Source organism: Phyllobates terribilis, unplaced genomic scaffold (assembly GCF_046119375.1).
Source record: "Phyllobates terribilis strain yellow unplaced genomic scaffold, ASM4611937v1 Scaffold_5__5_contigs__length_657084704, whole genome shotgun sequence".
Lineage (NCBI taxonomy): Eukaryota > Metazoa > Chordata > Amphibia > Anura > Dendrobatidae > Phyllobates > Phyllobates terribilis.
In genome coordinates, this window is record NW_027362765.1 from 373,786,739 (window position 1) to 373,799,249 (window position 12,511).

Below are 12,511 nucleotides of genomic sequence, written 5' to 3' on the forward strand. Positions count from 1 at the left end.
AAGATGTGTCTGTTGGTTGTGGCACATTTTCATCTTGGCCACGGCCACGTCCTCTGCATGCACCATCACCAGAACGTCCAGTTCCACGTCCCTTGCCACACGCCTTGCCGATTGTAAATGAAGTAAAATAGCTTACACTCGCACTATCAATGGCAAAAGGGTAATAAAAAGGAGATTTGAACCATGGAAGAGAAAAAACATAGTTCTAGTTATCTGGCCTACACCAGACTCTTTTAAACAGAAATATTTGTGTCTGAACAGTCAGCGAGACACTCAAAATGTTGTTTTTTATGCCAAAAGATGGATTACACCCAGATTTGAACCGTGGAAGAGGAAAACCACAGTTCTAGTTACCTGGCCTACACCAGAATCTTTTAAACAGATATATTTGTGTCTGAACAGTCAGCGAGACACACAAAATGTTTTTTTTTATGGAAAAAAGGCAAAAAAGTGGATAATACAGAGATTTGAACCGTGGAACTACAAAACCACAGTTCTAGTTATCTGGCCTACACCAGACTCTTTTAAACAGATATATTTGTGTCTGAACACTCACAGACACACTCAATTATTTTTTGGGGGGGGGGGGGGGGACACCAAAAGGTTAATAAGACGGGTATTTGTACAGTCTGACTGAGGAAAAAAAAAAAAAGAGGATTTAGATGAAAAAAAAAGGATTTTTCCTGAGACCAGGGGCTAAGTCTAGCAATCTGAAAAACAGCACACAGGACTGTAATGCAGTGTTTGTTGGTATAACCACTGCGTCTCCTATACAGCCTGCCTGCCTGCCTGCCTGATATACCTGGGATGGATATTAGTCCTAAGAAGGACTGTTTGTTTGATCTGGCAGGCTTTGCAGACCCTACACTACCTATTTCGCAGTATAAATCTCTCCCTAGCTCAGCAGCACTCTCCCTACACCGTCTGATGTGGAGCGACTGTGTCCAAGATGGCGGCGCCCGGTTTTAAAGACTTGAGGTGACGCTGTGTGGCCAGCCAATCACTGTAATGCCCACAACCAACATGGCTGCGGCATTACAGTGACTGGCTGGCAATCCCTGCATGTTCATTTGCTCTGTAAAGAGCGCCAAATATGAAGAGCGGAGACCCGAGCTCCCGCTCGAGTAACCCGGAAATGCTCGGTGCTCGCCGAACATCCCGAGTAGCGTGATGCTCGGGCGAGTACCTACTCCTTACTAATAGGCTTGGTGGAGGCAAAGGAGTATAATTGTGACCTGCGTTTGTTAGTACTACTGTCCTGATGGCTAGTGCCAGAGGTGGAGCTACAGCTTTAGCCTCCCACTTTCTTATTGGCAGATGCTGTGATATGGGGAAGGCAGGGCAGAGGTGGGGTTTTCTGCAATACCCAGTCTTTTGCCATTGCTACGTTTTTGTCTACCATACAATTTTTTGCTACACAAGAAATAACTGTTATCACTTGTTCAATGACAATTCTCCTTTTCCTAACAAATACTGAACAAGAAATGCTAGGTGCAGAAACAAAAACCAGCAGCAACTATATGCCTCAGTATTGGTGTCCCCAATATATTTTCCCCTATAAATTGAATGTCTGTATTATTCTTTTTTCTTCACAGACTGCAATAATTTTCTTCACTACCGCTGTTCTAGAACACACACATTCTGTAGAATTTGTTCACTGTTTTATGTTTTTTACTCTTTAACTGCATTGCTGAGCTGTGACGTTCTCTCACGATCCAGATTCACCAAAAAATGGCTGCTGCATTCCCTGCTTTGGCTCTTATACTGGCTATAATAGTGCCTCTTCATTGGCTGTGCTATAACATGTGAAGTGATAGCCACAAGGCATTATGGAGGAGCCCAGCTTGCCACATCTGAGTTAATTTGAACCTTGTCTGGTTGATGCAATTTTCAACAATGTGTAAAAGTGTGGAGGCTGTTTAGTTATATTTGCACAAAGTGAATCGCAAATTGTGTGAATGTCTAGCAGATTCCGAAAAAGTTCAACACAAATTTGATTTGCTCATCTCTGTTTAATATATATTTGCAAGTGAATGTGGATGTTCTTTGCATGACCTAAATTGAGCTAATTCACACTCCACATCAATTTAAGAAATCTCATCAATTTTAATTTCTCTGCCTGTGCAAATCTGGTGCTATCTCATGTCCTGACCACTATTAATGGATCTCATCTCTTTATGTGTTTTGGAAAGAAGCTAAGAGGTATTGTCAATCAATGTCAAGTAGCTGATACTAAAGGCAAATAAAATGCTGAGATACACATAATGAGACCATCATTTACCAATTAACCTAAATTTTACTGTGCGGAGTATGGAACCAATGTTTCTGAATGTGGTGATAAATGACTCCTCAGCGGCATAGAGAAGTTACTTATATTAGAAGTCTATAGAACATGGGTCCTCCTAAAATAAAGACATTTGGAATATAATATAACTCACATGGGTTTTTGTCTCCCTCTAGATAAACATTGAAGGATATTACGTTGATCTACATGGACAGTTCCTTCAACCTTCACGTCCCATACATCGTAAATTGAACATGTGATTTGGTTTAACTTTTTATTGAAACGTGAACTGCCACAAAGTTGTGAATTACAATAAAGTAGCAGAGTAAAACGAGATGACCATCAGAAAAAAGAAACTGTTTAGTTGGCGGCAACGGTGCTGGAGATCCAGGAGTTGTAGTTGCAGACCTTGGTGTAGACACCAGGATAGTTCTTGAGGGCACAGCCATATCCCCAGGAGACAATACCCTGGAGCTGTCCATTGCAGACCACGGGTCCACCAGAGTCACCCTGAGAAGATACAAAGTGAAATTGTTACATTTTTATAGAATTACAGAAGTAATAAAGATCATGTATTGATATTCTAAGAAATGAGAACCGAGACACATTCATGGATACGCCTACCATGGATAAGTTTGTTTGCAGATATGGTGGTACAGACCTTTTGATGGCTTTCCTGGTAAAGTGGCCGCATGCACTAGATAGAATAATACTCATGCGTCCAACAACTAATCCTTTCAACCAAACATGTATGTGCTCGTAATGGAGAGAGGGGAATAAGCCTTTACCAGAAACCTTGGTTTGGCCATTTATCTCTTCAGAGAACATAGAATCGGGAATATTAAATCTATGTGCTAGAGATCTGTTGTCATGGGCAGGTTGGACATCCCATACAGAATAGATTTTGCTGGTCTGTCCAAAAATAATGAATTCAGCTAATATACTGTACATCTAAAGTATAGAATCACCATAATAGCCTGATCCTTTACTCACAGATCTGAAAATTATGGGATTAAAAAGTCACATTACCTGGCAGGAATCTTTGCCTCCTTCCAAGTATCCAACACAGATCATGTTGCCGGTGATCTCTCCGGGGTAGGCGTTGCTACACTGGGAAGCAGTAAGGACGGGGGCATCCACACACTGGAGAAGGTTGGGCATGTTTGCTACAAGTAAATTAGCAATAAATATTAAAATATTGTATGTAGAGTCCCCGAATGTATCCAGATAGAAAGGAAAGATCATCTTGCAGTTATTAAAGCTTGGTGCTCCCTGTTATTCGAAGATTTCTCCCCAACTATAAAGTTTTCAAATTCAAAGGTAATTAGTATTTTTGTTAATAATGTTTCTAGTTGTGCACAGAATAGAATTGGAGCATCATATGATCTATCTAAAATACATTGTAAACAATTTTTATATACATTCCCTTTCTACAATTTCCACGATGGTAAATCATCGGAGGTCGCATCCAAGAAAATTATGGTTAAGGGTAATCAGGTATATATGGCGGTCAGTGCTGACCGTCCTGGTTGTTACCACTGTATTTATAAGAAAAAAGTATTCTGACAAAAATGATGGACACTATTATAGTCAATGGAGTCTGTGGAGCACCATGAAAATAATCTTATTTCATAATAAGGCACATGGTGGTAAAACTGATGGCTGTTATCTTCTAGACTTCTACAGAAGAAAACCAACACTCACAACAGTTTTTCTCCGTTGGACGCTTCACGCTCAATGAATTCAATGCTTTTGGATAAAACATTCATGTTATATAAAATTGTAAGGAAAAATGTGTAATGTATAATTTAAATTTACTGTTTCGTTAAAAAAATTAAGCCGTGAAGCCAAAGCTTCTTTCTAAAATTGTTATTATTTTTAGACAATTATTTTTTGAATTAACTAAAATTTCTTAGATATGATACGGATCCTTGTTCTGTATGATGCACCTTGAAATAATTCTTCTGTAGAAAATAGAATTAGGCTGTGTGCCCACGATGAGATTTTAATGCGTTTCCGCAGCATTTTTGCAGCTGCGGAAACGCATTAAAATGCATGGTAGAAGGGCAGCAATGTTCCCCAATGATAATCCGCATGTGCTGTGCCCATGCTGCGGATTTTTCCGCAGCGTTTATTCTGCGCTCAAAAATCTGCAGCATGTCCATTAATTTTGCGGAAACGCGGCATTTTCGCCTCCATTGACTTGCATTAGAACGCGCCAATTCTGCAAGACTGCATCTGTACTTGCGTAATTGTCGCGTTCTAATGTGCGGATGGTACCCGAGTGTGGAGAAGAGGAGAGTCTCATCCACACCCAGGTACGATAGAAACTGTAAAAACAAGAATAAAATAAAAAATAAAGATTATATTCACCTTCCGACGGACCCCGGTCTCCTTCCCTGTGCTTGCGGGCAGGACTGAAGGACCTGCGGTGACATCACAGTCATGTGACCCAGGCTCTTCAGTGCAGTGTCCCGCGATATGGCAGCCAGGGACGAGCGCAGCAGCACACCCCGGGCCATCGGAAGGTAAGTATAGGTTTATTTTTTTAGTTTTAACTATTCTAAAGGTCACACTATATAAATCCATGCCGTTTGCATGGATTTATATAGTGTGGCCTAGTTGTAAAGCACTTTCCAAGTGATGCTAAAATCGCCTGGAAAACGCATGTCAATCCGCATGTATTCCGCAGGAAAAACGCATGTACAATCCGCATGCGTTTTTTCTGCCAGGGAGATGCAGAAATGCTGCAGAAATTTTCTGCTTCATTTCTGCATCGTGAGCACATAGCCTTAAAGAAAAAATCTACAATAATAGTATAAAAACAGATCAAAATAAAATAATCCTTATCTGAATTTTATTATTTAAAAAAATAGTATATGGATACATTAAACTCTACTCAAAGTTTCCACCCGTGAACAGAGTCTACCACTTAACAAACTGCAACTTGAGTCAGCAGCTCCTACGCATTTTTACCTTCCACTACAATAATAATACTACATTACTATCAAATACTTTGTTTTCTTTGTGACTTACTTCCACTGCTGAGCGTGTTGCCCCATCCGGAGATCAGACAGCTGGTGCCGGCAGCAGGGCAGCCACTGGGCAGACCAATAGGCTGGACGTAGGAGTTGACGGAGGCGGCAGAAGCCAGCTTGATCAACATGATGTCATTGTCCAGGGTCCAGGAGCTGTAGCTGGCATGTCTGATGACTCTGGCGGAGTTGATGAACTGCTCGGTACCTTCACTGACAGCGATGTTGTGCTCTCCCAGTCTGACCTGTACACTCCTGCAGAAAAAAAAAATTATATTCTATTTTTTTAAATAAATAATGATAAATTAATCAAGAATGTAAAACTCATGAAATACCATACACTAGGAATTACTATATGACAGAACTCAATAGCATAAATTACAATGAAGATGATGGGATGGTGACAATACCACAATTGCTTTTTACTTCTCAACCATAAAAATAGTAAAATGATCAAAAGTCATTGGCTTCAATGATTCAGTTTTGTTCAGAATTAAGATAACTTACGACTTGTAGCAGTGAGCGGCGGAGATCACCCACAGGCTGTTGATCAAGGATCCACCACAGAAGTGGTAGCCGGAGTACAGGGACACCTGCCAGGGGACGGAGTTCTTGGCGCAGGTGTAACCTCCTACAATCTTATCATCATCCTCAAAAGCAGCTGAGAATAATACAATTAACCAGGTTATATCATATGTAAATTGGTTTTCCATAATTGTAGCATATTAAAAAAGTTACAATTCTAACTTAAGAAACAATAGAAACATTTTTATGAAAATTAACAATGAACTTCGGAAGGAAGCACCGGACTCACCAGCTGCTCCAAGGAGCACGCAGATCAGGAGAAGTTTCATAATGCAGCCAGAATGAGTATGGAGCATAAACCACAGATATTTATACCCAAAATGTTATCACCCCTCTAACCCCTCCTCACCCAAGAGAAAGTTAATCAGTATTTGCATAACCTAAAATATACATATAATCTATGGATGAAGGTCACTCTGTTGGGAATGTTCTTCAGACCTCCTGAGTAGATACAACCTTCGGTGAAAATTTTCCATCCTGGGATTGAAATGGGCATATGCTATGCTGCTTGTCTTAGGTTGTGTTACTACAACTGATACATGTAGGTGCATGATTACAGCAGGTGCACATGGGACTGACTGCAGATATCGCATCACCAGCAGCATAGATCTAGAGACTGCTCTTTAGCTAAATCCAGACATTTGGGTCTTCATTTTCTGTTGAATTTGCTACACATTCATAAAATATTCAGCGCAAATCCTCAGCAGTTTCATCACATCTGACCATGACCTGCTCTATGTTAAAATCCTTCTTTAAAGTTTTCCCTACCCCAGTCCTTGGAACGCAAGCACATATATGCAGCCAACCACCCACATTCACAGCGCTAAACTGCCACATTTCTAGACTGCTTGCACTTGAAATGTTGCCTTTTAGGCTTGTGAAGACTTTCCACAACCTCATGGCGGCCGTCACTCAGTACTCGGTCCCCAGCCGCCACTATTTCTCCCCGTGTGCCATCCACACCTTACAAAAGCTTGTGTCCCAGAACATTACCTGTGCCCTCATTACTAGTAAGGTCCACCTAACCACGGACACATGGACAAGTGCTTGTGGCCAGGGAGGGTACATCTCGGCGAAGGCACACTGGGTTAATACAGAACTAGAGATGAGCGGTGTTCGACTCGAACTGTTCGCCAATCTCAAATTCGAGCTGTTTTGGGCGGTATTCGAGCCGTTCGGCGAACACGAACAATTTGAAAAAAATTCGGCTGTTCGAGGTTATGTTCGATAACTGTTCATGCACCAAAATCATAACTGGATTTTTTCTCAGTAATGCTGAAAATTAATGTTAATACGCAGTTTGAGTGTACAGCGGGGTGGGGGGAGGGGCAGCGGATGGATCTCTGCAGGAATAATGAAGATCTCCATTTTTTTTCTCTTTCCCGCATTTACAGTGGGGAGGTGCAATCTGTCAGCCTATCAGCAGCGCACACACGGAGCGAACTGCTTTTTTTCACACAAGCAAGGGCATGTGTCATTGGCAGTGTATGTCACATGTCCTTGCCCTATAAGACCAAGCCATTTTCCCCGTCGCCACCATTTTCTCACTGCTGCAGCTGCGTGTTAGACGGCACTGCTGTTGCTGTGTGCGCTATACTTTGTTAATTTCAAGCCAATTTTCGCACAAATATACAGATAGCTTGGGAGTAGGGAATAGTTGTGATTGCAGTCCTTTTAAGGACTAGGTTACATCATTTCCTACGACTTTTATCAGGCAGGTCTGTGCTCTTAAATAGATAGGTTGGGAGTAAAGACTAATTGTAATTGCAGTCCTTTTGAGGGCTAGGTTACATCAGTTCCTATCAATTTTTGCCAGGCAGGTCTGTGCCAGTGCTGTGCAAGTTTTTTTCACAGCATTTGGCTAAATCTAGCAAAGCAAATCCTTTTTGTCCTCTTGCAGTGTGTGTTAGTCAGTGGAGAAGCCTATCTGTGTTGCAAGCTACACCACCTGTGTATAAAATACAATTTTTTTTACTGCATCTAGTGAAGTAAAACCTTTTGGGCATAGCATCATTCTATTAGTCCATCTATACTAACCTCCACCAGGTTGGAAATTCAATATAATTTTTATCTGCATCTAGCTCTGAAAAAATATTTAGCTTGTAGCAGTGTGTGGGACTTGTTCTATTACTCCATCTATACTAACCTCCACCAGGTTGCAAATTCAATATAATTTTTATATGCATCTAGCTCTGAAAAAAATATTTTGGCTTGTAGCAGTGTGTGGGACTTGTTCTATTAGTCCATCTATACTAACCTCCACCAGGTTGCAAATTCAATATAATTTTTTTCTGCATCTAGCTCTGAAAAAATATTTTGGCTTATAGCAGTGTGTGAGACTTGTTCTATTACTCCATCTATACTAACCTCCACCAGGTTGCAAATTCAATATAATTTTTTTCTGCATCTAGCTCTGAAAAAATATTTCGGCTTGTAGCAGTGTGTGGGACTTGTTCTATTAGTCCATCTATGCTAACCTCCACCAGGTTGGAAATTCAATATCATTTTTATCTGCATCTAGCTCTGAAAAAATATTTGGGCTTCGGCTTGTAGCAGTGTGTGGGACTTGTTCTACTATTCCATCTATACTAACCTCCACCAGGTTGCAAATTCAAAATAATTTTTATCTGCATCTAGCTCTGAAAAAATATTTCAGCTTGTAGTAGTGTGTAGGACTTGTTCTATTAGTCCATCTATACTAACCTCCACCAGGTTGCAAATTCAAGATAATTTTTTTCTGCATCTAGCTCTGAAAAAATATTTTGGCTTGTAGCAGTGTGTGGGACTTGTTCTATTAGTCCATCTATACTAACCTCCACCAGGTTGCAAATTCAATATAATTTTTTTCTGCATCTAGCTCTGAAAAAATATCTCGGCTTGTAGCAGTGTGTGGGACTTGTTCTATTAGTCCATCTATACTAACCTCCACCAGGTTGCAAATTCAATATAATTTTTTTCTGCATCTAGCTCTGAAAAAATATTTCGGCTTGTGGCAGTGTGTGGGACTTGTTCTATTAGTCCATCTATAATAACCTCCACCAGGTTGCAAATTCAATATAATTTTTATCTGCATCTAGCTCTGAAAAAATATTTCGGCTTGTAGCAGTGTGTGGGACTTGTTCTATTAGTCCATCTATACTAACCTCCACCAGGTTGCAAATTCAATATAATTTTTTTCTCCATCTAGCTCTGAAAAAATATCTCGGCTTGTAGCAGTGTGTGGGACTTGTTCTATTAGTCCATCTATACTAACCTCCACCAGGTTGCAAATTCAATATAATTTTTATCTGCATCTAGCTTTGAAAAAATATTTCGGCTTGTGGCAATGTGTGGGACTTGTTCTATTAGTCCATCTATAATAACCTCCACCAGGTTGCAAATTCAATATAATTTTTAACTGCATCTAGCTCTGAAAAATATTTCGGCTTGTAGCAGTGTGTGGGACTTGTTCTATTAGTCCATCTATACTAACCTCCACCAGGTTGCAAATTCAATATAATTTTTTTCTGCATCTAGCTCTGAAAAAATATTTCGGCTTGTAGCAGTGTGTGGGAATTGTTCTATTAGTCCATCTATACTAACGTCCACCAGGTTGCAAATTCAATATAATTTTTATCTGCGTCTATCTCTGAAAAAATATTTCGGCTTGTAGCAGTGTGTGGGACTTGTTCTATTAGTCCATCTATACTAACCTCCTCCAGGTTGCAAATTCAATATAATTTTTTTCTGCATCTAGCTCTGAAAAAATATTTCAGCTTGTAGCAGTGTGTGGGACTTGTTCTATTAGTCCATCTATACTAACCTCCACCAGGTTGCAAATTCAATATAATTTTTTTCTGCATCCAGCTCTGAAAAAATATTTCAGCTTGTAGCAGTGTGTGGGACTTGTTCTATTAGTCCATCTATAATAAACTACACCAGGTTGCAAATTCAATATAATTTTAATCTGCATCTAGCTCTGAAAAAAATATTTCGGCTTGTAGCAGTGTTTGGGACTTGTTCTATTAGTCCATCTATACTAACCTCCACCAGGTTGCAAATTCAATATAATTTTTTTCTGCATCTAGCTCTGAAAAAATATTTTGGCTTGTAGCAGTGTGTGGGACTTGTTCTATTAGTCCATCTACACTAACCTCCACCAGGTTGAAAATTCAATATAATTTTTATCTCAATCTAGCTCTGAAAAAATATTTCGGCTTGTAGCAGTGTGTGGGACTTGTTCTATAAGTCCATCTATACTAACCTCCACCAGGTTGCAAATTCAATATAATTTTTTTCTCCATCTAGCTCTGAAAAAATATCTCGGCTTGTAGCAGTGTGTGGGACTTGTTCTATTAGTCCATCTATACTAACCTCCACCAGGTTGCAAATTCAATATAATTTTTATCTGCATCTAGCTCTGAAAAAATATTTCGGCTTGTGGCTGTGTGTGGGACTTGTTCTATTAGTCCATCTATAATAACCTCCACCAGGTTGCAAATTCAATATAATTTTTACCTGCATCTAGCTCTGAAAAATATTTCGGCTTGTAGCAGTGTGTGGGACTTGTTCTATTAGTCCATCTATACTAACCTCCACCAGGTTGCAAATTCAATATAATTTTTTTCTGCATCTAGCTCTGAAAAAATATTTCGGCTTGTAGCAGTGTGTGGGAATTGTTCTATTAGTCCATCTATACTAACGTCCACCAGGTTGCAAATTCAATATAATTTTTATCTGCGTCTAGCACTGAAAAAATATTTCGGCTTGTAGCAGTGTGTGGGACTTGTTCTATTAGTCCATCTATACTAACCTCCTCCAGGTTGCAAATTCAATATAATTTTTTTCTGCATCTAGCTCTGAAAAAATATTTCAGCTTGTAGCAGTGTGTGGGACTTGTTCTATTAGTCCATCTATACTAACCTCCACCAGGTTGCAAATTCAATATAATTTTTTTCTGCATCCAGCTCTGAAAAAATATTTCAGCTTGTGCAGTGTGTGGGACTTGTTCTACTAGTCCATCTATAATAACCTCCACCAGGTTGCAAATTCAATATAATTTTTATCTGCATCTAGCTCTGAAAAAAATATTTCGGCTTGTAGCAGTGTGTGGGACTTGTTCTATTAGTCCATCTATACTAACCTCCACCAGGTTGCAAATTCAATATAATTTTTATCTCAATCTAGCTCTGAAAAAATATTTCGGCTTGTAGCAGTGTGTGGGACTTGTTCTATTAGTCCATCTATACTAACCTCCTCCAGGTTGGAAATTCAATATAATTTTTATCTGCATCTAGCTCTGAAAAAATATCTGGGCTTCGGCTTATAGCAGTGTGTGGGACTTGTTCTATTATTCCATCTATACTAACCTCCACCAGGTTGCAAATTCAAAATAATTTTTATCTGCATCTAGCTCTGAAAAAATATTTCAGCTTGTAGTAGTGTGTGGGACTTGTTCTATTAGTCCATCTATACTAACCTCCACCAGGTTGCAAATTCAATATAATTTTTTTCTGCATCTAGCTCTGAAAAAATATTTTGGCTTGTAGAAGTGTGTGGGACTTGTTCTTTTATTCCATCTATACTAACCTCCACCAGGTTGCAAATTCAATATAATTTTTTTCTCCATCTAGCTCTAAAAAAATATCTCGGCTTGTAGCAGTGTGTGGAACTTGTTCTATTAGTCCATCTATACTAACCTCCACCGGGTTGCAAATTCAATATAATTTTTTTCTGCATCTAGCTCTGAAAAAATATTTTGGCTTGTAGCAGTGTGTGGGACTTGTTCTATTAGTCCATCTATACTAACCTCCACCAGGTTGCAAATTCAATATAATTTTTATCTGCATCTAGCTCTGAAAAAATATTTCGGCTTGTAGCAGTGTGTGGGACTTGTTCTATTAGTCCATCTATAATAACCTCCTCCAGGTTGCAAATTCAAGATAATTTTTTTCTCCATCTAGCTCTGAAAAAATATCTCGGCTTGTAGCAGTGTGTGGGACTTGTTCTATTAGTCCATCTATACTAACCTCCACCAGGTTGCAAATTCAATATAATTTTTATCTGCATCTAGCTCTGAAAAAATATTTCGGCTTGTGGCAATGTGTGGGACTTGTTCTATTAGTCCATCTATAATAACCTCTACCAGGTTGGAAATTCAATATCATTTTTATCTGCATCTAGCTCTGAAAAATATTTGGGCTTCGGCTTGTAGCAGTGTGTGGGACTTGTTCTATTATTCCATCTATACTAACCTCCACCAGGTTGCAAATTCAAAATAATTTTTATCTGCATCTAGCTCTGAAAAAATATTTCAGCTTGTAGTAGTGTGTAGGACTTGTTCTATTAGTCCATCTATACTAACCTCCACCAGGTTGCAAATTCAAGATAATTTTTTTCTGCATCTAGCTCTGAAAAAATATTTTGGCTTGTAGCAGTGTGTGGGACTTGTTCTATTAGTCCATCTATACTAACCTCCACCAGGTTGCAAATTCAATATAATTTTTTTCTCCATCTAGCTCTGAAAAAATATCTCGGCTTGTAGCAGTGTGTGGGAATTGTTCTATTAGTCCATCTATACTAACGTCCACCAGTTTGCAAATTCAATATAATTTTTATCTGCGTCTAG

The 12,511-nt window shown here is 39.3% G+C and overlaps 1 protein-coding gene across 2 annotated transcripts in view; it reads right to left on the reverse strand.

Moving 5' to 3' along the window:
- Positions 1-2,544: 2,544 nt before the first annotated feature.
- Positions 2,545-12,511, reverse strand: part of LOC141273224 (trypsin-like) — a 423,731-nt gene continuing 413,764 nt past the window's right edge. Inside the window, exons 1-5 of one of the 2 annotated variants that reach the window (XM_073684794.1) lie at positions 6,134-6,200; positions 5,827-5,980; positions 5,321-5,574; positions 3,314-3,450; positions 2,545-2,794 (exon numbers count right to left, since the gene is read on the reverse strand). In XM_073684794.1, coding sequence (XP_073540895.1) covers positions 2,645-2,794; positions 3,314-3,450; positions 5,321-5,574; positions 5,827-5,980; positions 6,134-6,200 — 762 coding nt within the window. In that variant the 3' untranslated portion in view covers positions 2,545-2,644. Of the gene's footprint in view, positions 2,795-3,313; positions 3,451-5,320; positions 5,575-5,826; positions 5,981-6,133; positions 6,201-12,511 lie in introns of those variants that run through there. The other variant, XM_073684795.1, reaches the window with a different exon arrangement.